This window comes from Melospiza georgiana, chromosome 9, assembly GCF_028018845.1.
Source record: "Melospiza georgiana isolate bMelGeo1 chromosome 9, bMelGeo1.pri, whole genome shotgun sequence".
NCBI lineage: Eukaryota > Metazoa > Chordata > Aves > Passeriformes > Passerellidae > Melospiza > Melospiza georgiana.
In genome coordinates, this window is record NC_080438.1 from 20,898,825 (window position 1) to 20,920,450 (window position 21,626).

At 46.3% G+C, this 21,626-nt stretch overlaps 1 protein-coding gene across 5 annotated transcripts in view; it reads left to right on the top strand.

The window, feature by feature from the left end:
• The window catches only part of SZT2 (SZT2 subunit of KICSTOR complex), a 53,666-nt gene that overhangs the window by 1,588 nt on the left and 30,452 nt on the right, over positions 1 to 21,626 (top strand). For 3 of the 5 annotated variants that reach the window (XM_058029774.1, XM_058029775.1, XM_058029776.1), the window contains exons 5-23: positions 1,460 to 1,591; positions 3,564 to 3,723; positions 4,196 to 4,302; positions 4,458 to 4,668; positions 5,701 to 5,871; positions 10,917 to 11,148; positions 11,818 to 11,947; positions 13,177 to 13,319; positions 13,895 to 14,047; positions 14,512 to 14,626; positions 17,138 to 17,343; positions 17,727 to 17,951; positions 18,385 to 18,463; positions 18,751 to 18,848; positions 19,100 to 19,268; positions 19,754 to 19,868; positions 20,356 to 20,469; positions 20,961 to 21,161; positions 21,283 to 21,395. In XM_058029774.1, coding sequence (XP_057885757.1) covers positions 1,460 to 1,591; positions 3,564 to 3,723; positions 4,196 to 4,302; positions 4,458 to 4,668; positions 5,701 to 5,871; positions 10,917 to 11,148; positions 11,818 to 11,947; positions 13,177 to 13,319; positions 13,895 to 14,047; positions 14,512 to 14,626; positions 17,138 to 17,343; positions 17,727 to 17,951; positions 18,385 to 18,463; positions 18,751 to 18,848; positions 19,100 to 19,268; positions 19,754 to 19,868; positions 20,356 to 20,469; positions 20,961 to 21,161; positions 21,283 to 21,395 — 2,874 coding nt within the window. The remainder of the gene's footprint in view (positions 1 to 1,459; positions 1,592 to 3,563; positions 3,724 to 4,195; positions 4,303 to 4,457; positions 4,669 to 5,700; positions 5,872 to 10,916; positions 11,149 to 11,817; positions 11,948 to 13,176; positions 13,320 to 13,894; positions 14,048 to 14,511; positions 14,627 to 17,137; positions 17,344 to 17,726; positions 17,952 to 18,384; positions 18,464 to 18,750; positions 18,849 to 19,099; positions 19,269 to 19,753; positions 19,869 to 20,355; positions 20,470 to 20,960; positions 21,162 to 21,282; positions 21,396 to 21,626) is intronic. The other 2 variants (XM_058029778.1, XM_058029777.1) reach the window with 1 other exon arrangement.

The following is a 21,626-nucleotide window of genomic DNA, read 5'->3' on the forward strand; positions in this document are numbered from 1 at the left end:
ATTCAAGAAGAGCTTGTATGACCAAAACCTTGTCTCCCTATTCCAGCTCTGTAGCAGTGGTTAATTCAGAGATAATTGCCTCTTCCTACAAACCTTGGTTTTTTTGCACTGGTCTGAATATGCTTCTTTTTGCTGAGGGGAGCAGCCAACCCAACCCCAGTATTGAGATTTATCAGTGAGATTTTACTTGTGTCAGGTCTGTTTAATAAATTTGAGTCTGGTTTATGGGGCCAGTGTTGTTTTTGAAGTTCATCCTTGATCTCTTCCACCTTTCAGTATTTTCACATAACTTATGTGTTTATGGTGGTGAATTTCATCCCTTTGCTACCACACCAGGGGAAGTGTGTGGTAACAGGAGGAGCTTGTTAGTCTGTGCTTGTTCCCTGCCTCCCCTTCCCCAGCCCTCCCTGCCTAAGCCTTCTGCCAGGTTTGTGTTGTACCTGAGGAGTGTGGCCATCACTTTGGTCTGTTCTGAGGTGCTACTGGAGTAAGTGCTGCAGGAATTTTTCCATTTGCTATTGATGTTTCATCTTATCCAACAGTCCGGCAGACCATCATGCTGTGCCTCAGTATTTCCCCTATTTACACTATATTGAGCATCCTGAAGTTGCTACATTTTTCTTTGGACCTCTCTAAATTCCCACTTTGTATATGAGGCTATGAACTGTGATCTTCAGGAACAACTGGATAATTCTGTTTCTTTTATGGAGGAAAAGGCTTATGTGTGTATGTATTGCTCGTCCAGGAAAGACTCTCTGTGGTGATCATTTCTTTCTCCTGTGTCACTGTGAGGTCTTGCCCATAAGAGGCTGAGGGATGTGGGTAACATGCAGCATCCCACCAATCTGCTGAGGTCTCTGTCTGCATGTTGTATCTTTGTGTCTGGTTGTGGACAGGGATTGGCTGTACCAGGGTGACATCTGCAAACACAGGTGTCATGCCTGTCACCCTGGGGAGTTTCTGTGCTGGCAGGCTTACTCTGTCACATCACTCGGCTTCTTGTAATGTCCACTCTAATTTGTTTCTTTTCTTTATTTTAATTTGCTGTTGCCCTTGGAAGATAATTTGATCAGTCTATAGTAAGGTAGATTAGAACAAACAGACTTTTCTTTAGAAACATCAGACTGCAGTTAATGTGTTTTAACAGTGATCCCACATCACCTTCTCCTAATAACTGATTATCCTGGAGAAAGCCAAATGAAGTAGAAGTTTCTTGCCCAAGAAGGAGATTCCCCGAAGTGTCACATAGGCATCTGCTGTGGGATGCACATTAATTGCCATGAAGTACCACTGCTCACAGGCAGGTGCTTTTGAGCAGGAACAGAGAGAAGTGGCCTGTGCTGTACCCATGCTTTGTCAGGGATGTGTTTGACCTTCACTGTGCAGAACTGTGTTCCTGTGTACAATCTTGGGTGCTATAAGAACTTAACTTGATGCCTGACGTGTGTCCTTGGGCCAGGTACTGTTCCAGGGCTGTCAGCTGGATGAGACGAAGCGTGAGGCCTTTCTGCACCAAGTTTACACACAGCTCTGTGCCTTTGAAAACAAAGTGGCAGAGATGCTTCAGCAACAGTATGAGCCCAAACCACAGGTAAGGAGGGCAGGGATAGCTGGGCTCTCTCGGCTTCCTGGAGATGTGCACTCTGAAACCCCTCTGAGGTGGGGTGGCAAGAGGAAAAGCAGCATAGGTGTGCAGAAGGAACAGGTAAGGACTTGGTGAGATAATGTTGTGGGATCCAGCAATGAGACATGAACACTGAGGAAGCAGAACCATTAAGTGTTTAGAAGGACTGGTGAGGATGGTTACCTTCCCCAAAGTTCATGTGCTGTAAGACAGTCTGACTGTAGGTCATGGGAGAAATGGTAGGATGTGCTTTCTCTCTGAAGAAGGTGGCAGGAGAGGTGATTATGTCCATGTAACTAATCTATAAATAGCAGCGAATATGCCCTGTTACATTTCTTGAATGAAAATATTTCTTTGTTACCATGAAAACTGGCCATGAAGCTGAATAAACAGCCAGTTTTTTCAAGTTCTCCTTGAAATCTGTGACAGATGTTGCTTAGTAGCCATGGATATATGTATCAGCAAATTAATGATAGAGTCCTAGTATGGTGTGGGTTGGAAGGGACATTTAAAGATCACCTCCCCTGACCTGCTGGCCATGCTGCTTTTGATCTTGTTGCAGTCAAAGTCATTGCTGGTCTGGCTGAGGTTATTTGGTCCTTAGTCAGCATTAGTTAGAGTTCAGGCAAAAAGGAAAAGAAAAAAGGCCCAGAATCAGATGACCAAGAGGCTGTTGGTGATGTATTGCAGTTGCATATCTGAAGTGCTTGGAATCTCATATTTTAGCTGCAATTTGTATGTTTCAATGCTAAAACTGCTGGCCCTGAAACAGAAAGTAGATTGCCGGAAGTAAATAACTCAGCTGGTGAGTCCAGATGGTGTTTTTGCAGTGCTTTGTATGCATTCCTGCTTGATGCCATATTTCTCTCATGGTAAACTACCCTGTAACTTCTTCCATGCAAATGGGGGAGAGAGACGCTCTTGCAGGCCAGAGGGACTGGTGAGTCCTGCCACAGGCTGTGGGGTGGAGGTGGGAGGCCCCAGGGGAAGGGCAGGGACTGAAACTTTTTTCACTTTTGAAGTTGCACTTGCTGTATCATTGTTAACAAGTATCTGAGTTTAAGGCATCTGGCAAGTTAAAGTGATGGACAGTCAATATTTTTTGCTCACAGGCACAAGCTGCTCCCATTTGTGCATAGCAAAAGTTTAGTTCTAGTTTTATTTTCCCAGCTCCAATCATCTGTAGCTTTGTAGAGGGGTGGGGGTCTCAGCCATTCTGTGCATTAGCAGTGAAAACAAAGCCATGTTTTATTACAGGGTTGATGCCAAAGCCTTGTGGGGATTAAGGGACTATGAATACAGTAGGTTTCTCACTGGTGTAATTATACAAATTTCAGGCTTTGCCTAGGGGATATTTTTCATAGAAGGTGCAGAAGCTTACCTGCATTTGTTTATATCAACACTGCATAATGAGAGCCATTTGAGTTAAATGCATAGACACCAGACTTTGTCTTTAGGAGGCTCCTTGCCCCCTCTGCTGCAGAGCTTCACAACTGAGACACAGCTGCCTCTGCCTCTCCAGTGTTTCTGAGCTGAATATAGTCGATTAAGTAGATGCTGAATAGCTGCAGCTTCTAAATGACAGGGGGAGAAGGAGGTATTCACATCTCTTAAACTGGGAACTGCTTTGCTCCACAGAGGAGTTTTAGTGACCCCAAAGTGACCCCAATTTACCCTTCTATTAGAAATCAGCTTTATATAAAGCTCTGAGCCTGCTGTCCCTCCACCTTCAAGCAGCCTTGCCCAGCTGCTCTAAGGGGCCCAAGTGACCAGGAGTTTAAGAGCACCTGGAAGTTAAAGCTACAGATGAAGTCTGCTGCAGTGCTCCAGAGTACCATGGGACTGCAAGACTAAAGGTGTTTGGAAGGGTGAGGAGTTGAGCTGAAATCTGCCTCATGGGGCCTTGTGTTTTGTTTTTTTTTTTTTTTAACTTTTCCAGGTGGATTTATCCCCCCTGAGCCAAGAGAGCCCTGGTGATGTGCAGGAGTCATCTGGGAGGAAGCCCAGTGTGTCTGTGGTCACTGCTGACGTTGGCCTGGTCAGCATGGTCCGGCAAGGGATCCTGGCCCTGCAGCTGCTGCCCTCCAACTCCAGCGCAGGTTGGCTGCGTCCTCGGGGTTAAGGTTGGCCTGGTTGTTTGTGAAAGGTTCTGTTCCTCCTGCCATAGGCTGAGGTTGATTTTATAAGGGCTGATGTGTGCATGGACCTTTCTGTTAGGGATGAAATTTCAACTGAGGCATTTACTCTGCGTCTGGGGGCAAATTGTGGTGGTGGGAATGGGGAGGACCACACTGTGCCAAGTGCTGTGTGTCAGTGTTGGGGAGTTTGTGAGGCAGTACAGGTGTGACTGTTGCTCAGGGCAACCTGGGCTGTGAAGAGCTATGCCCTTTCTGTGTGCTGTGCTGTACCTAATCAGGATGTTTGCCAGCTCCATAATGCTTTGGAAGCTCTAAATCACCTCAGAATTTTCCTTCTACTTTTGCCCTGCCTAAACTTTGCCTGGTGGATTTCCTGGGACAATGATAGCTGTTTGAGATGGAGGATGGCACTAAGGTGCTGCCTTGTTTCCAGGTATTATAATAATTACGGATGGTGTGACCAGTGTCCCCGACGTGGCTGTGTGTGAGACTCTACTGAACCAGCTGCGCAGTGGCACTGTGGCCTGCTCCTTTGTGCAGGTATGTCTGCTGCTGACTGCCAGTGTGGGTACCACAGGGACAGAGGTGGTGGTGGCATTCACCTCCAGAGGAGAAGTGTGGGTCCTTGACCAGCTGTCTGTTTTGTTCTCAGCACTGCTGTTCTCTCTCAGGTGTCTCCTTTATCCATCCCATAGGTGGGCGGTGTCTACTCCTATGATTGCAGCTTTGGCCACGTTCCCAATGTGGAACTGATGAAATTCATTGCCATGGCCACTTTTGGTGCTTACCTCTCCACATGCCCTGAGCTGGATCCCCTGAGCCTGGATCTGAATGTGTATCACAAGGCATTTCTGCTGTACTCCTTTCTGCGTACTGGGGAGTCCCTGAACCCAGAGTATTACTGTGGTGAGGAATGTGCATGTTCTTGTTCCAGTAGATGGATGTCTTAGAGCACCTCTCTTTGGGGTGACTCTCCAGGCTTGGTTATGCTCATACTCTCCCTTGTCATGCCTTCTGTAGGCTGTGGGCACAATGGGTCACACAGCCTCCCCTCTGGGTTCCAGGAATTGGGTGAACCAGGGAAAACAAATGTCTTATTTTCCACCATTCCCCTAGCTCAGCAATCTGCAGTTAGGCCCACTGTGTTGGGATGTGGAGGGGGTTGGAAGCTCTTGCCCACCCTTCTGTGCACACTGGCTAGCTGTCAGGTGGGGATGTTCTGGAGAGCTTGTCCTAACAGGGCTTGCAGATGGCGGTTTGGATTGAAAAACTAGACCCCTGAGAACTGTCCCAAGTGCCTCTCCTGGTTGTTCTTATTTTGTGACTGTTAGTGACTGAGAGTGTGCCAAGAGAGATTAGTTTAGTTACCAGTAAGACATGGAAACACCCTTTTATGTCCCAGTGATATGCTGGTGCCATCTGCTCTTTCTGTAACTTGGCAGCAGAAGCCACATTAACTGGCAAGTTTGAAGAGTGTTGGCTTGGGACTTGAAAATGTTGAATCTTAAAAAGATCAGCTGTTAGTGGTTTAAGCTCCACATCCTGATACCTTTTAAAAAGCACCTGGGAGCTCAGGATTTTCCAGGGAAATCAGTGAAGCCCCAAAGCTTGCTGTGACTGCTGAGACAGATGTGCAGTTTCTGCCTGTCTAGGCTGAATGTGGAATTCCAGTGCGTGCCTTGTCACAAATGCTGTCCGAGAGGAAGCAGTGCCTGACACCACACCCTGTCCCTTTCCCAGGCCTCTTGGCCACACTAATGAACCTGTTTGCAGTATTGCAGAATCAGGAGTGGGTGTAGGTGGTGCCTGAAGGATGTACTGTTCCTCAGGCGAACAAGTGTTCCTGGCAGCTTATATGAAGCTCTTGGGGAGACCTGTTCCTACAGGATGGGGCTCAGGGGAGCTGCTCCCTCACAAACCCATCTCTGCCTTTTGCAGTGTCCCAGCACAGGCTGTTCAATGAGCACCTGGTGTCTGCAAGCAGCAACCCTGCTCTGGCCATGCGGAGGAAGAAGCACACGGAGAAGGAGGTGCACGCTGACCTCGTCAGCATCGTTTCGGTCCGGCTGCGCGAGGGCTACAGCATCCGGGAGGTCAACATCACCAAAGGTGACTGCTGCCCTGGGGGCTGGACACAGCTGGGACTCTGTTCTCAGCTGCTGAGAGGAAAGCACTGGGTCTGCCATCTCAGCAGTGGTGGTGTTGTGGAGGAAGGAGCCATTTTCCCCAAACTCTGTTTCCATGAATAATTGCCTGATGCAGAGCTGCCCACTATTGTGCAGTTATGCACTTGCCAGGCTCACCCTCTGTGACTGTGCCTGGGGAGGGACAGCCAGTGATGCTCTGTATCTTGGAAATGATTCCCCACATGTGCAGAGAAACTAGTGACAGAACTGGGGTTTGCAGAGTTTTTTTCAGATTTCATCTCTAGTTCTCCTTTTTTCATCCCTTTCTATTTTCTGCACTCCAAAATACTAACATGAAGCTGAGCCCTTTGGTACAACAGACTTAATGCCTCCAAACTACAGTCTTCCAAAAGAAGAAATCGGGCAAAACAAGGATATTGTTACGTGAAAATGTCAGATTAGTCAGGACCATAACCAATTCTAGAAGACCATAAAACCTTCCAGTGATCCTGTTCTCTTACCTGACTCACTAGACATGGCACCTGGAGCGTGAGAACTAGCTGCTGACTGGGGACCTTGAGGGGTTTGATTATCCTTAGGAGTGCCAGTAAATCCTACCTAAATTTCTGTCTCCAGTTGTGACTAGTGATAGTACTTTAACTTAAAGGGGAAATGAAAAAATCCAAAATCAACCTTATTAGTACTCTAGAATGTGTTTTATATCAGACAATCAGTCTGTGATCTAACTCCAAAACCACTCTAAACTTGCCATGTGATGTTTTCTGTGAATTTACCATGGTCTGCCTGAAAAACATATAAATCCCCTCTGCCCCTCTCTGGTTGGAAGAGTGTCCCAGAGCTTCCTTGCTCTTTCTCTAGCTTCCGTTCTAAACTCCCCAAGGCCAAGCTAGACCTGTGTGACTATTATCTTTAATTAACTTTATCCTCCTTCTCAGACTTGCACGAACATATTTAACAACATCTTTCTCCTTGTAACCTTTTGGCAGGTTAATATTAAGCAAGCCAATATTTCACTTTCTTTTGTAAGGGCATGCTGTGTTGTTTATTCAGGTTAATAGCTCTTATATTTTTTCCCTTAAGTTGTTTTCTTTTCAGTTTGATCTCATATTTCTCAAAACAGTTGATAAGAGTGTAGTAAGTGTGGTTTAATCAATGCCTTGTTCAGCAGTATTAATATTTCCCTGCTTCTGAAGTAAAATGCCAAATCTGATAGATGAGGAATCACGTGGGCTTTCTCCATGACTGTATTGCAGAAATCCCTGAGTCTTTCACACACCTTTTCTTTCAGCTGATGAGTCCTTGGGGGTGTTTTTTGGGTTTTGTTTGTTTAGTAGTCCCTAAATGTGCTGTCCTTCTCATGATATTACTCCTAAGTTTATCTTGCTCAGTTCACATACCCATTCCTCTGTGATGCCTGGCAATTTCAGTTTATTTGCCTTGATGCATCTTACAAACTGAATGGATCTAAACCACCTTTTTTGGGGGGAAGATTGCTAACAATCATATTAGGTGGGACAATTCCTGAATTTGGTCTTACATGAATCTCTCTAGTTTCTTGTTTCAGGAATTTTCTGCTAAAAGTAATTCTTGTTTCAGGAATTTTCTGCTAAATTTTCCAGGTGAGACAGCTGTTCTGGTAACGTCTGCAGGTTGCTTTCACTAATGTAGGTGAGGCATGAGATTACTTCCCTTAAATCCAGGCAGATGAGATCCATTGCATTCTCCTTGGCTAGGAGTGTCTGTGAAACAGTGTGACAAGTCCATTCCTGTCCTCTGTGTCTTTTATTCTTCTGTGCACAAGTTCACTTACAGCTTGAACAGGGCTGGATAAAAGGCCTTTCTCTTTAATCTGGCAGCAATGCTGAAGTGCTTTTGGTGGCTGTGTAGTCCTATATAGAAATGGTGGAAGAGCATTCACCAGGTATGAATCATTCAAAAAGCAGTCAGACAAGTTCATGTTGTATCTTTTTGTATAAAGGTATAGCTACAACCTATGGGTCAGGATATTGTAAAGCAGTGAATTCCTGCACTCTGGAGGAATGGATTAGAAATATCACCACATGTTACCATGCTCCTTGCATTTTCCTCCAGATATTTGCCTGCTGGCTTTTACTCCTTGGAATGCTAAATGGATTGGTCTCCCATTTTTACAAGAGCAGATGAGCAGCTGGATCAGAGTGACCTTCTGTGGTGAATAACTATGGGCAGGTGTACAGGGAGGAGTAAGAGCAAGATAAGCACACATAATAATAACCTCCATTCTCCTTTACTTTTTTCTTCCTTTAAAGTCAGAAATAATTTCTGTGTGTTTTTTAGAAGAAATTTAAAAATGAAATGTCAGAGGTTTCAAAAACATGGAGTGTATTTCTATGCAGCCTTCAAACTAGTAGCAGATAATGTTACTTAATACTTGGGAAAGGCTAAATGCTCTGGGGACTTGGTGAAAAATTTGCTGAACTAACAGGTTAAAGTGGAGTTGAGAAATTATTCAAGACATTTAGACATTCAGCGCTGCCTTTGCTGAGGAAAAGCATGTTTGGCTAATCAGGGTTCTCTGAGCCATTCTACAGGGAAGTGTATAACAAAGAACAGTTAATTAACCTGGATTGCCAAAACTTGCCAATTAAGGGCTGTTAAGGAGCCAGCTGGCTGTGAAGCAAGAGGAAAAAAGTGTAGCTGTGGACTTTGACACTGTCAGTTTTCTCCTTCACTTTACCAAAAACAAAATAGAATAAAAAGCTAGCTTTGTGCTCAGAGTTGCCTGGAGAGGTTGTTTGTGATATTTATAAGTACTCTGGTTACCCCACTGTTTGATTTTTAAATATTTAGGTGTTTAGGAGGCAACTTGGTTATTTAGGAATGCAGAAGTGCATGTGAAGGGGAAAGGATTGGAAGGTATGGAGGAGAAAGAAGCTTCGTTGTCATGGTGTGTAATGGAGCCCAGTTCTTTTACTTTCTGGGACATTGTTGGGGGATCTCCCTCTGTAACAAAAAAAAATTCTCACGGACCATTTTGTGTTGAGGACAGCCTGGAGGACAGTTTTCAAAACATAATCTTCCTCTATGAATCAGTCCAGCACTAAAACTGGCTGGGTGCTAGCTGAGCAGTGAGAATGGCTGTTCTCTAGTGACAGGAATCAGGAAGACAAAGTGAGCTTTCTGAAAAAATCAGAGTTGGACGTTGTGAAGGAAATCAAAGTAGAAAAAATTTTATTTGCTATTAACTCAGGAACCAGAAAAATAGTGCTTTGCAGTAAAAAAAAAAAACCCTAAAGATTAATCTAGATGTAACTTCAAACTAAGTAAATATTTTGCCTGTGTTTTTAGTTCTGCTTGTGTGGGATCACAGGAGTGAAGCCAGGATGACTAATGGAAACAGAAGTGGAAGTAGGAAATATTTTCGTTTATGATCTAAGCAAAAATGTGGGAATTTATTTATCATGTTTGCTGCTGATGAAGTAGAAAGGCTTTATTATGAGAACCAAAAGATTGTGCAGAAAGCAGTGGATGAGCTCTAAAGCAATAAGAATGAGGTGACAGTATGAAATAAAAAGAGATGAATCCATAAATTCTTGTTTAGCCTCTCTGATAAACAAGACAATCTTCATAGGAAACAACAGATGGTGCAGTCCTGGCAAGTGCATTTGTGGTAACACAAACCATCCATTTTAGAAAGTATTACTGACTTTAAATAAAATCCTACTAATCCCCCAGATCAAGTATAGGTAAAATACAGTACACACTTTTGATCATCTTTGTTCAAGAAAGGTGAATTCTTAAGGTGCAGGAAGGTCTGTGTGTGTTAAGGGGACAGAATGTTCTGCCACAGTAACAGCTGAAACTGGGTATGGATTTCTTAGTACTGCACACTCCTTGTCAATGTTATGGAAATGAAGTTTCTCAGAATAAAAATAATCTAATCAGAAGAACTACCAAGCATGAATTTGGCATGTACTCTGGAAGGTTTCTTCTAAACGTTGATGGGGGAAGAGTCCTGGGAAGGTGCCTCCCTGCAGGGACCGTAGAGCAAAAAGATGGCTTTAAAGTGGAACTCAATCAGCCCATGAAGGAGATGGCATGATGTGCCTATGACAGCAGCAAATGCAACTCTGCAGGAAACAGAGCATCAGGCTGATGATTTGTTCAGAAGGTTTCCAGCACATCCAATCACTTATCACACAAACCCTGCAAGTCTGGCAAACTGTAGAGCAGGCTGGACATAGAATAGATGATGGAGCAGTTGAAATCACAGCGTGGTCATGTGTTTCCCTGGGATGTTTCAGTACAAATACACATGCACAGTCAGCAGGAGTGGGATAGTTCTCTGCTCTTTTGGCTCAGCAAGGCCTGCTGTCAGGTGTTTCTGTTAATCTTGTTAGACAGGCTCATTTAAAGGAAAAGGTTAAAAGAAGGATAGGTGAATATTCATTCTTAACATCTTAACTTTGGAAAGAGAAGGTAAACATGTTGAGAAGCTTTGAAGATTGAAATTCTAGATGCATGAAATACAGTCTGTGCAGGATGAATAGAGATTAATTCGAGAATTAGCCCTCATCTTCCAGGTTGTTTGTGATCGGTGTCCATCAGATACCTGTGTTTCTGTGATGGGATGGATTAACTCTGCAGTGTGGATGACAAAACTTTATAGTTGAATGGCCCTGCTCATCTGTGCAAAAAACCAGTTTTTTGGAAACAAAGATGAGGCTGTGAAGAAGAGAGCCCATTGCAAATGTCAGCACCTCCTCTGAGTTTCAGTTACCTTCTCTGGTGTAGGTAGTGCATGTACACTTCAAGAATTGCAAACTCTTCGCCATGTGCTTCAGTGCAAGCAAAGCCTCCCTCAGTTGGAGAGGAGACAGAGTGACCAGCTAAAGCAAACAGTTGTTAGATTGCTTTGTTCCCCTCAGCAATCAAACAATCTCATGGTACTCATAAATCCCTGGTCAGAGATAATGCTCAGATGTGTACAGAGCAAGCACCTGAATTTTCTCTTCTGCTCCCATGCAGGTGGGTCTCAGCTGGAGGTGAAACTAGTGCTGCTTTGGAAGCATAACATGAGGATTGAATACTTAGCTGTGACACCCTGGCCCCTGGACCCATCAAAACGCAGCACTTGGGTGGAAGTGACCATGGAGGGAAGCTATGACATTTTGCACGACATCAGCTGCACCATGAGGAAGCCCATCACCAGCCTGTACCGCACCACAGTCATCCGGCGCTTCTGGAACACCCTGCAGAGGTGAGCTGCACCATGCCCAGCAGTTGCCAGTGCCACCAAGTAATTCCTTCCTTGGCATGCTAGGATGAGGGTTTTGCAGGTGGCCATCCCAGCCCAGGGTTCAAAAGGAACGTGCTCTGAGGAAGGGGAATGACTCATGACTGATTACAAGCTTGCTGTCTAGCCAAGGAAAAGATTTCAATTGGTCTGTGATCTAGTTTGTAAGAATGCTTCCGGGTGGTGGTATTGCTGCTCTTGGATCTGGGTCCTGGGATGCAAACCTTGCCTCTGACTGCCATCCCATGGAGGTCATGTGTTCTTATAGCACAGCCTTACAGCTGTGCTGCATGCTCACACTGGGAGCAGCAAACAATCACACAAGTCTCTGGGGCTGAAGTGCTTGTGGGTCACAGCTGTTTCCTGGCCAGGGTGGCTGTTACTCCCAGCTATCCAGCAGATTCCTCTTCTAGCACTTCATTTCCAACTCTGATCATCCTCTGTATGTATGAGGCTTCTACACTGAAGCCCCTTTAACACAAGGAATCACAGCATTCCCTGTAAAGCTATGTTGGTGTAGATGGGCTCCCAGGGCACAGAGAGTGCTGTGTGTGCAAGCCCTGTGCTGACTGGGGCAGCAAGGGGGAGAGCATGGGGGGGAGTTTTTGTGGCTAACTGCCTCTTCTTTTCCAGCATCAACCAAACAGATCAGATGTTGGTACATCTGCAGTCTTTTGACACAGTCCCAGAACACTTTACCATTCCTGAGAGCACCAAGAATGGGGTGCCCCTCTTCTACATCCCCCCAGGCTCCACCACTCCGGTATGTTCCCTCTCTCTCTGTTTAACATGGGACAGGTTGTCTCCCCTGCTTATTCTTGTACTCAGGCTTCGTCTCTTGCTCATCTTGTCTTCATCTTATCCTGTTCAGTCAGAGAGTTCAGGTGTGGCACAGTGAACATCCCATGCCATACATTTCCCCCTCTGAGACATCACTCTATGTCTTAATTGTTGCAGCTACACCTCTAAGCCCAACAGCAAGTCTCCTAAGTGTGCTGTGAAACCTTCTCCTGCAGTGCTGTGGTGTGTGAGACTGATGGGAAAGCTGACACTCTTGCTTTTGCTGTGCCTTTTCAGTGGATATCCCCTAGGCATGGAGTTGCTGCTGGCTGTGCAGCCAGTGCCCTGGAGATGTAGCTCAGGACTGTCAGGTGAAGATGCACAATGTGCTGAATAGTTGTTTAATAGGCTCATTGCTCTGAGCACTCATGTGGAAGGTGCAAGAGAGATACTTGTCATCTGCACAGCAGAAACTAAACAAAATATGAGCTAATAGTTTCCACTGCAAAATTCAAGCTCACTGAAACTCACTAAGCAGAAGAGCCAGCATGTTACCTGTTCCCTGCCACCAGTGTCCTTGGCATAGATGGAAGAGGACTAGGAGATCTTAAAGCTAGGAGAGCTTTACCTTCAGAGAACTATCCCTTTTATTTTATTGCTTAAGCTCTTTTTTTAGGTTTACCTAGTCCATTTTCCCTATGTAGGGCTATGTCTCCCACAGTATATCTGGGGCATCCCATCTTATGGGTAACCACCACTGTATTTCTATGTCAGCAGAGTTGCTATAGTTGGTGGAATCAATGTCACCATATAAACCTATCAGAGTTGCCCAGTGCCACCCATTCTGGCACCCTATTTGCCTGAGCACTTTCAGATGAGTAATTTCAGTGTTTAATTACTTTGCTGACACAAGCCATATATCCCTCTCTCAATCAGAAGGCACGCCATTACATATGCTATCTTTTTCATGGTTGATTTACTTGATGCTAAGTAGTTAAATTCCTAATTAACTTGACATTTCAGGAGCCTAATTTATTTTTGCTTACGCTGTACTGCCTGTTTCAATGTGAGCACCCTTTCTATGTTCAGAGGAAATTACCCAAAGCCAGAGATGTGACCTTCTTAGTCTGCAGCAGCTCAGCTGCTAGAGAAATTCTTGCTCTCTCTGGGTGGAGAACTTTTGTGCTGAATATTGTCCCATCATTTTCTCAGGTATTATCTCTGCAGCACAGTGGGTCTGACTCAAGCCATTCCCAGTTTGCCTCCTACTGGAAGCCCATCCTTTCCATGGATGCCAACTTCTGGCAGAGGTGGCTGCACATGCATCGTATAGTCGTCCTTCTGGAGCATGACACGTATGTAATGGGCAGGGCTGAGCTGTGTGCTCACTGTGGGCCAGCCTGGGAAAGCAGGGTGTCCAGGGAAGGGTCTCACTAGTGGGGCCTGATGGATGCTAAAGGTTTGTTTATCTGAGAGGGGCAGTAGGTTGGGAAGTCATCTTTGATTGGAACAATAAGTTGTTTCTCAAGTCCCTCTTGGGTTTTGATTTCCTGATTGCAGGGCGTATGGGACGATTCATTTGGGAGCTAACGCACAGTTTGCTGCTTTCCCAAAAGCATTGCTGTCTTGAGGCTGGTCCTAGTTGCAGAATAATGTGAATAATAGTCATATATTTCATGGAGGGAGATAGGATACAAGGGGTATGCTCTCTGCAGTGTGGAAATTCCAGTGCACTCTCTTCTGTGCAGAAGAGAGTGGAGTGTGACTCTCCCCAATGCTTGATTAGGAGAGGTGCATATTCATTGGCTGCTGTGGAGGAAAAAAGGCTGACAGACCAGTCAGAGTAGGATGGATGTAGCAAAGCCTCTGTGGGTTTTGGGGGAAGGAGAGACACTGCAGCTCTGCAATGACTGTGTGTCCCACGCTGCAGGCCTGTGCCCAAGCACCTGCACACGCCGGGCAACAACGGGCGCTACAGCACCATCCAGTGCCGCATCTCGCACTCGGCGCTCACCTCCCTGCTGCGCGACTGGAGCAGCTTCGTGCTCGTGGAGGGCTACTCCTACGTCAAGCTGATCCACGGGTGAGTGCTCTGAGGCACTGCTGTGTGGGGAGCTGGGCCTGTGGCCAGACCAAGGAGCTGGTTAGACCAGTGTGTGGCTATTGGCCTGGAGCAGATGTTTACAGGAGAGGATGAGAGCTAGACAAGGGGGTATGAAATCCTGCAGTTTCTGAGCTGTTCCATTGACCAAGGAGCTGGTTAGACCAATGTGTGGCTATGGGCCTGAAGCAGATGTTTACAGGAGAGGATGAGAGCTAGACAAGGGGTATGAAATCCTACAGTTTCTGAACTGTTCCATTGTGTTCAGGTGCAGCCTGGAGGGAGAGGGAAGCCAGCTGAGGGGTTTCTGCATGCTGGAACTGATGTGTGTTACTGTGAGGTTGTGTGGGCTATTGAGCTCTGTGGAGCAGACCTCTGCTTGGTCTGCCATGTCAGAGCAGCAAGATCCATGCCATTTCAGCCTTGTCCTGATCCCTCCTCCCTAGGTCTGAGGATCTTACCCCTTCCTCGTTCTATGTGGTACGAATCATCTCCAAGGCTCCCTGCATGGTTCTCCGGCTGGGCTTCCCCATTGGCACACCTGCGCAGGCCAGGAACAAGGTGAGAGCTGCCTGTCTGCTTCATGGGGTGGGGGCAGAGCAAGAAATTCTGAATGTGGAAATGATGGGTAGATCACAGGCAACACTGTAGGCAGCTACCCTCTAATAATAACTACCATGTTAAGGCTTAGATGGGCTTGAATCTACTGTAACAGAAAGGGTCATTTGGGACAAACTTTGTTTGTTAAGTCTATGAAAGATCTAAACCCAAAGACTTGAAGATCAATAGAATAGCTGGTCACATGGGTGTTTTTCCCACTGCTTAATTCAGTTGTGGGGCTTGAAATGACTCAGAGGTTATCTAGTCTGTCCTTCTGACCGAAGCACAATCAATACCATCTGTAAAGAACAGCAGATACTTGTCTGACTCATCTGCAGAGACCTCTGTGATAGATGTACTGCATGTTCCCTGGGCTATCTCTTCCAGTACATGTATATTGAATCTATTGGGCAGGGAGGAAGTTAATAGTTAAAATGCAAACAATGCCCCACGTAAGTGGTACAGGGAGAGAAAAAAAATTAGTACCTAGGAAATGTTTTCAGGATAAAAGTCTGTCAGATAGACTCTAATAACTTTTTTGTATCAAAATAAATGAGCTGTCCTAGTCAGATGCAAAAGGTGGAGTTGCTGTGTGAACTCATTCCCCAGTTATAATGTCTGAGACAAGTCTAAGTGTTCCTAGGTAAAGCATGAGAAAGATACCCTGCTATTAAACTGTGTGAACTTTTTAATATAAACAAGAGGTTTATCATTAAATCTAGGTCTTTTATCTTCACGAAAGAAATCTTTGGTTTGTCTAGCTTAGCGTTAGTGTTAGAGACTAGTCTGAGGAGAAGCTAACAAACATGGGAAGGGCCATCTCTTTCTGAGATAATAAAGCCAGATAATGCTAAATATTCTGGCACTCTGGCAGATCTGCCCTTTCATGACTTCAGGGGATCCAGGACTTGGGCAGTGGTTGCTGGGTCAACATGTGGGCTTGGTAATGCCAAGTGACAGGTTTTTTTTTGGAGTTCCCTTTGCAGGTGCAAATGAAGAAAGTATGAGAAAGGCAGCATATCCTGCAGCTGTGGGCAAGCTCCAGGTCATTGCAGCAGGAACTATATGTAGATCATAAATTGTGTCAGCCATAATATTTTTTTTGCCTGCTATAGAGCTGATTAACTACTCAGTATGGAGGATGGCAGTAGAACTTAGCCTGTTTTGTTTAAGGGAAAGGGGGTTTTGTGCTGAGCAGTTCAAATTTCCAATGCTGAAGGAAAGCACTTCATACAGTTGACTTTCAGAAAGCTTTTTGGTGAGACTTTGCATAGGGCATGACTGTAGAACTGTAGGAATGGGATGTCATAAAGCAAACTGCCTTGGGGAACAAAGGAAGGAAATTGAAAAAGTGCTCTGTTTCATCCCAGCAGAAGCTGTTTGTGATTTTCCCAATCTTTTTTCTAGTCCAAGGGTAGGGAACTAATTTGCAGAAAGGTAACATGAGCTGAGGAAATGTGCAGGTGGCACAAAGCTATTTCAACCTCTGTGCTTTGGTGACACCTAAGCAGCACAGTGGTGGCTGGAAGCCAGTATGGATAACTGCAAAATAGTGGGATTTGGGAGCTTAAGCACCATTAGTGATTCTGTAATACCAATATGAAACCTTGAAAGGGACCCAAGTGGCAGCACAGTGCAGGAAAGAACTCTTGTTTAACATTTGAGTTTGGAGACATTCCTTTCCTTGAAAAAGACATAGTAATGATGAGAAAAGTTACTGAAATAGTTTGTGTTGAGGAAGATGGAGAGCTGCTGTTCTTCTGGTTAACTACAATGGTAATAAAAATTGAAAAAAGTTGAACAGAGATCATGAAAAGAAATCTAACTATAGAAATTTCAAAGAAAACACTGGGCTATTGTGGGAATCAGATGCTGGTGTGGGTTGAACTGTATTCAGAGCTACTGAAAGCTTAAAAGAGTAATCAGGAAGTCATTGTGAAAGTATCTTGGAAAAAAAATAACCTAAAAAAATAGCTCAGGCTCCTGAAACCTTTTGCCATAGAGGTTTGACAAATGAATGTGGTAGTAGGGGAATATGTAAGACAGAGCCAGTGCTGTTCCCACAGCTGATATGGACTAGTTTACATTTACTGTAGGTGTTGAGAAGAGGAGGAGGGAAGAATGAGGGTGCATGCTTGAACTGCATCTGTGGAGGAGCTGGCATGCAGTTAATTTGTTTTTAATCTGAGTTGTGGAAGGCAACTTCTTCAGCCTTGAAATAGTCTCTGGCGTTTTTTTAATCTTCCTTTGCTTTTAAAAATACTTAAAGGAGGGACCAGAGAGCCTTGTGTCATCTTGATCTTGGTCTTGCTAGTGCCTCAGAAGTAAAGTTACCTTTAACTCCTGCTCTTCTGTGTATTCAAGGAGTGTTCTGTTCCTTTTGGTCAAGCTCTTGTTCTAGACACTTATTTTGAGTGGTTTATGTCTCCAGACAAAGTTGGTCATGTTTGCCTTTTGCTTTTGCCATGACAGATAGTGGAAGAGTTACGGGACCGAATCTTGCAGCTGCGCTTTCCCCACAGGGTGCAGAGCAAGGAGGCAACTCCAAAAGCAAAGAGGAAAATGTTGGGCAGTAGTTCTCCCTCCAAGTCCTCACCTGTGGCTGGGGCCCAGTCAGCCCTCTCAGACAGACCCTGCCTTGTTGTGCTGCACAAACCGTTGGAGAAGCTGCTGATCAGGTAGGGATAGAGCACCAGGCTGTCACCACCTTGTCCTGTGGAGGGGGAAGGAGGAAGATCTGTGGATGATGCTGTCAGTTGTAGGAAGAGAGTGCTGTGGATGAAACTGGTGCTTGTTGGGATGGATTTGGGTTGCATGGCTGTGAGTTGTAGCAGGGATTCTTAGTGGACAGGCAAATTTATCTCTCCTAATGAAATACAGTGTGGAAGTAATATAGGTACTGCTCTCTGAGCAGGATCCTGTGCTGGGCCAGCACATTCTGCTGTTGGAAGACTCTGTCCTGGGCCCAACAAGTGGGTTGTGAATCCAGACAGCTCTGACCCTAAACAAAAAAAATTGTATTTTTTCTGTGTCAGCATGTTACACTTCTACCCTCTCCTAGGTATGAGAAGCTGCCTTCTGACTATCGAGCCCCCTTCATCCTGAACCTGGAGCACCCCCCCGTGTCTGGTCCCCTCACCATGGTGGCCAATCGCACCGCCTCCTCCACCCTGGCTTCCCTGTCCCGCTACTTCTACCACCAGCGCTGGATCTGGAGTGTCCAGTCAGGGCTGGCACCCGCTGTGCCCATCACTGCTGTGGCCCAGCTCCTGTCCACACTCACAGAGTAAGTTGCACACCAGACAGGGGTCCTTTCTCCAAGCTAGTCCTGGGGATACAGGGAACGCAAAGTCAACCTTGCTTATTACATTTATGAGGCCTTATAATAGGTAAGAGTTAAAGCTGCCATGCAGAGGGTTTTGGTCCTGTATGCAGCTTCTAGAGCCACTTGGGTCAGTGCTTTACCCAGTTCTGCAGCTGTAATTGGAGAAAATGAGAGAAAATGTCCTGGAAAACGTGCAAAAGGTGTTACTGTACCTGGTGTGTGCTGATCTTCACACAGGCTGTTCTGGCAGTGTCATATCTCCCCATTCTCTGTGTGCAGCTCCCTGTCTTGAGAAGGACAGTGTTTTGGGGTGAAGGGTACAGTCATTCTTGCATTTAAAGCTCGCAGTATGGGTGGAGAAGTCCTGCAGGTCTGACTTCCTCTCTGTTGCAAGGGTTCGTCTGTCAGAGGGTTTCCACTTTGCATCCAGTGGGGATGGCATTATCAACATGGTGCTGGAGCTGCCCATGCAGGTGAGCCTGGCTGCTGTCCTCATTGCTGCTCCTGGGGTGGATTCACCTTCCTGTGGTAGATTTATCATCTGCATACACCCCTGACACGTACAGGGAGAAAGTAAAGCCACTTGTGGGTTGTGCATTTTTCTACCTTCATCTGCATTTAGAGAGCTGCTTTGTGGTAGCTGCTGTGCTGGAGGAGTTCTTGGGGTTGGGACAGCCTTCCTCTTTTCATCAGTGCTGTTTGATGGGGCTGTCTGTATAAGGGGGTGCTGGCTAGGGCTCATGCAGTGTCTCCTCTCCAGATTGATGGCTCCAGTGAGAGCAGCAGTGACAGGGAGAAGCACACCTGTGTCGTCCAATACATTCTCTTCCCTCCCCACTCTACCTCCACCAAGGACAGGTGAGGCTGCTCTTCTGCTCTCGGGGGGGTTGGCAGTGGAGTCACAGCTCCAGACTTTTGCAGCCAGTGTGGAAAGGAGGGAGACCTCCACCATCTGGTACAGATAACCAGGTGTCAATGATCACCAGGTTGCTGGGGCCTTGCCTGCCACTTTTGGGTTCCTGTAGTTGCTCTCACAGCTCTGAGAGAAACTACAGTGGGCTGCTGACTCTGTACCACCTCACAGGACTTTCCTTTTGACTTCCCTCCAGCTTTTCCACAGATGATGACAATGATACAGAAGTAGAGGCCATTGAAGTGGACACAGAACTGAACTTGGTCACTGAGTGCTGGGTAGAGCCACAGAGTGGCCATGTGCACAGTACTGCTGAGAACTGGAAGCACCTCCATGGCTTGCCCTACCAGAAAATACCCAAAGCGGTGAGTCCCTGAAAGGGGAGGGACATGGGCTCTTTTGTGGAGGGAGAAGGGTTCAGGGTAAGTGCACCACAAAACTTCAGGTAAATACTGAGGGCCAGAAGAGATGGGCATGCTAGTCACAGAGGTGTCTGAGAGGACTCTAAAAGAGGAACTGGCCACTGGCCATAAAAGGTTTCTTGATTGCAGTGCAGTGGTTGCAATGCTGCTTTGGGACAGCTGGGAAAATACAAATTATTTTGTGAAAAGTCATTGCATTGGAGGAGAGCAGGCTGGACCAGAGCAGGGACTGCAGGTCGTGCTACCAGCACTCCTCCTGAGCAAGGTGAAACCAGGCTAAAGGGCTGGTGGAGAAGGAGGGAGCAATGAGTGAGAATAGGGTGGCTCGGGGAAAAGGATTTTAGGTGTTCCCTCTCCTTGCTTTTTGACTCTTCTGCATTTGTGGGTATAATTCTGCTGCATAAACTGAGCCTTAACTCTTACTGCAGCTCTATCCCCGGGACCTTGCATGCATCGCCACCATGCTGACCTTCGAGTACATCAGCCAGCTGTGCCAGAACAAGGAGTGGGTCTGCCCTCCCTCAGACACCAAAGCTGCTGAAGGTGAGTCCACCATCTGTGTCCTAGCAAGCTTGATGGAGCAAAGAAGCAGCTAGATCTTGAATGTCTTAGGACCCACAGAAGGTAGAACAGGTATTTTGACAACTTTGTAGACTTTGATGGCTCTGGGTCACTTTTTTGCACTTATGCTAAGTTAGCAGAGAAATGGCTTCAGCCTGGGAAGGCCAAAAAAGCACTGAGGCTTTCTGCCTAGGCTGGAGAGGTGACAAGGTGACCTTGCTTGAGCCGGGGGGTTGGTCCAGGCGATCTTTCCAACATCAACCATTGTGTAATTGTGTGAGAGGAGCTGACTTCAGGAGCAGGTGGAAGATGAACTCATCTCTTCAGTGATAGGCCTGCTGTGCCTGGGCAAGTGGTTTTATAGAAGTCATAAAGGGTATTAAGGAGGAGCTCCTCTGTTCTCAGTTTCAAGTCACAGTTCCCAGAGCAGTTTGTGGAATGCTGGTGGTCCTGTTCATCTCTGTTGCAGATCCAGACATGGGGCCTGGCTTTCGAGTGCATGAGATCCCATTCCAGTTCAACCTCATGAAACTCTTGCCCAGGTGCCAGCAGGTGGAAATGTTCTTTCTAATGCTGACAAAAGGTAGGTGCCCCTTCACCACCTGCCTCCCCTTGTGTTCCCTCCATGACTATGGACAGCCTGCTCCACCTGCTTGTCTCCCTGGACAGCAGCATGTGAGCACTGCCATGCTTCTTTTGGTAGCTCAGTGCTGTTCTTCCCAGCTCTCAGCTCCAGGCTGTCCAGCTATATTGCTGCCTTTCCTGGGATGATAATTTGTAAGAGCTGCTTTTGAAATCATTAAACCTAGATAGCAGCTTTGTGGTGGTGGTTCTTGTGTGTACCCCCAGCATCTCCACAACAGTTAGAGTAGCAGGGTGGGTCAGTGCAGGGTAACTAATGATGTCAAAACTCCAGGGCCTCCTCAACACTATCCAAGTCAGTCTTGCAGAGGTGCTGGGGAAATTCCTGTCTATGTGGAAGTGTTGTTTTGCAAAGGGCTGTCTCCTGGGGTCGTGGGCAAGTGGTGGCTATGGAGGTGCTGTCTCTGAAGCTGCCATGGTTCTGTTTTGAAGCAGAGAATGAGGAGGTGACCAAGGACTCTTCGTTTGTGCCCAATGAAATGCTACTAAACCTCTTCCATGGCTGCCTTCAGCATGACCTCAGTGACAGGGAGATCCCCATGGCTGATGCTGATCATGTGGCTTTCATGGAGCAGGTTCTCCAACGGGATCGTGATGGCCATCAGCCCCCCTTCACGCTCCCTGTCATCAGAGGTAAGGACCAGGAGTGTGGCAGTAGTGACACCAGCAGCAGTGAGGTTTTTCAGGAGCCTTGCTTTCAAGTCTCACCCTCAGCTGGGGTGTCTCAGATTGGTTTCTCTGTGATCCATTTCAGAAGAAACCCTAAAAGCTTCTGGGACCCTGGAGCAGCAGGATGCTTCTGCATCCTATCATCTTGTTGGCAGCAATGGCACCAGAGATATGACTGGCTCCACAAGTACTCTGCAGGTACTGCTGTGCTGCTGTCCTTCTCCTGAGCCCCCTCAAAAACCAAGGCAGCAGCTGATAAAGAGCAGGAGAGTTAAAAGGGCTGAGAAAGGCTGAAAGCTGTTCTTGCCCACCTTTGGCAGCAGTTTAGGCTGTATCCTGTGTCTGAAGTCAAACAGGAATCTAGAAGGTGTGTGGATAGTTGCATTCACTCTGGGCCAAGCCTGTTACAGCAGTACAGCAGCACTGGTA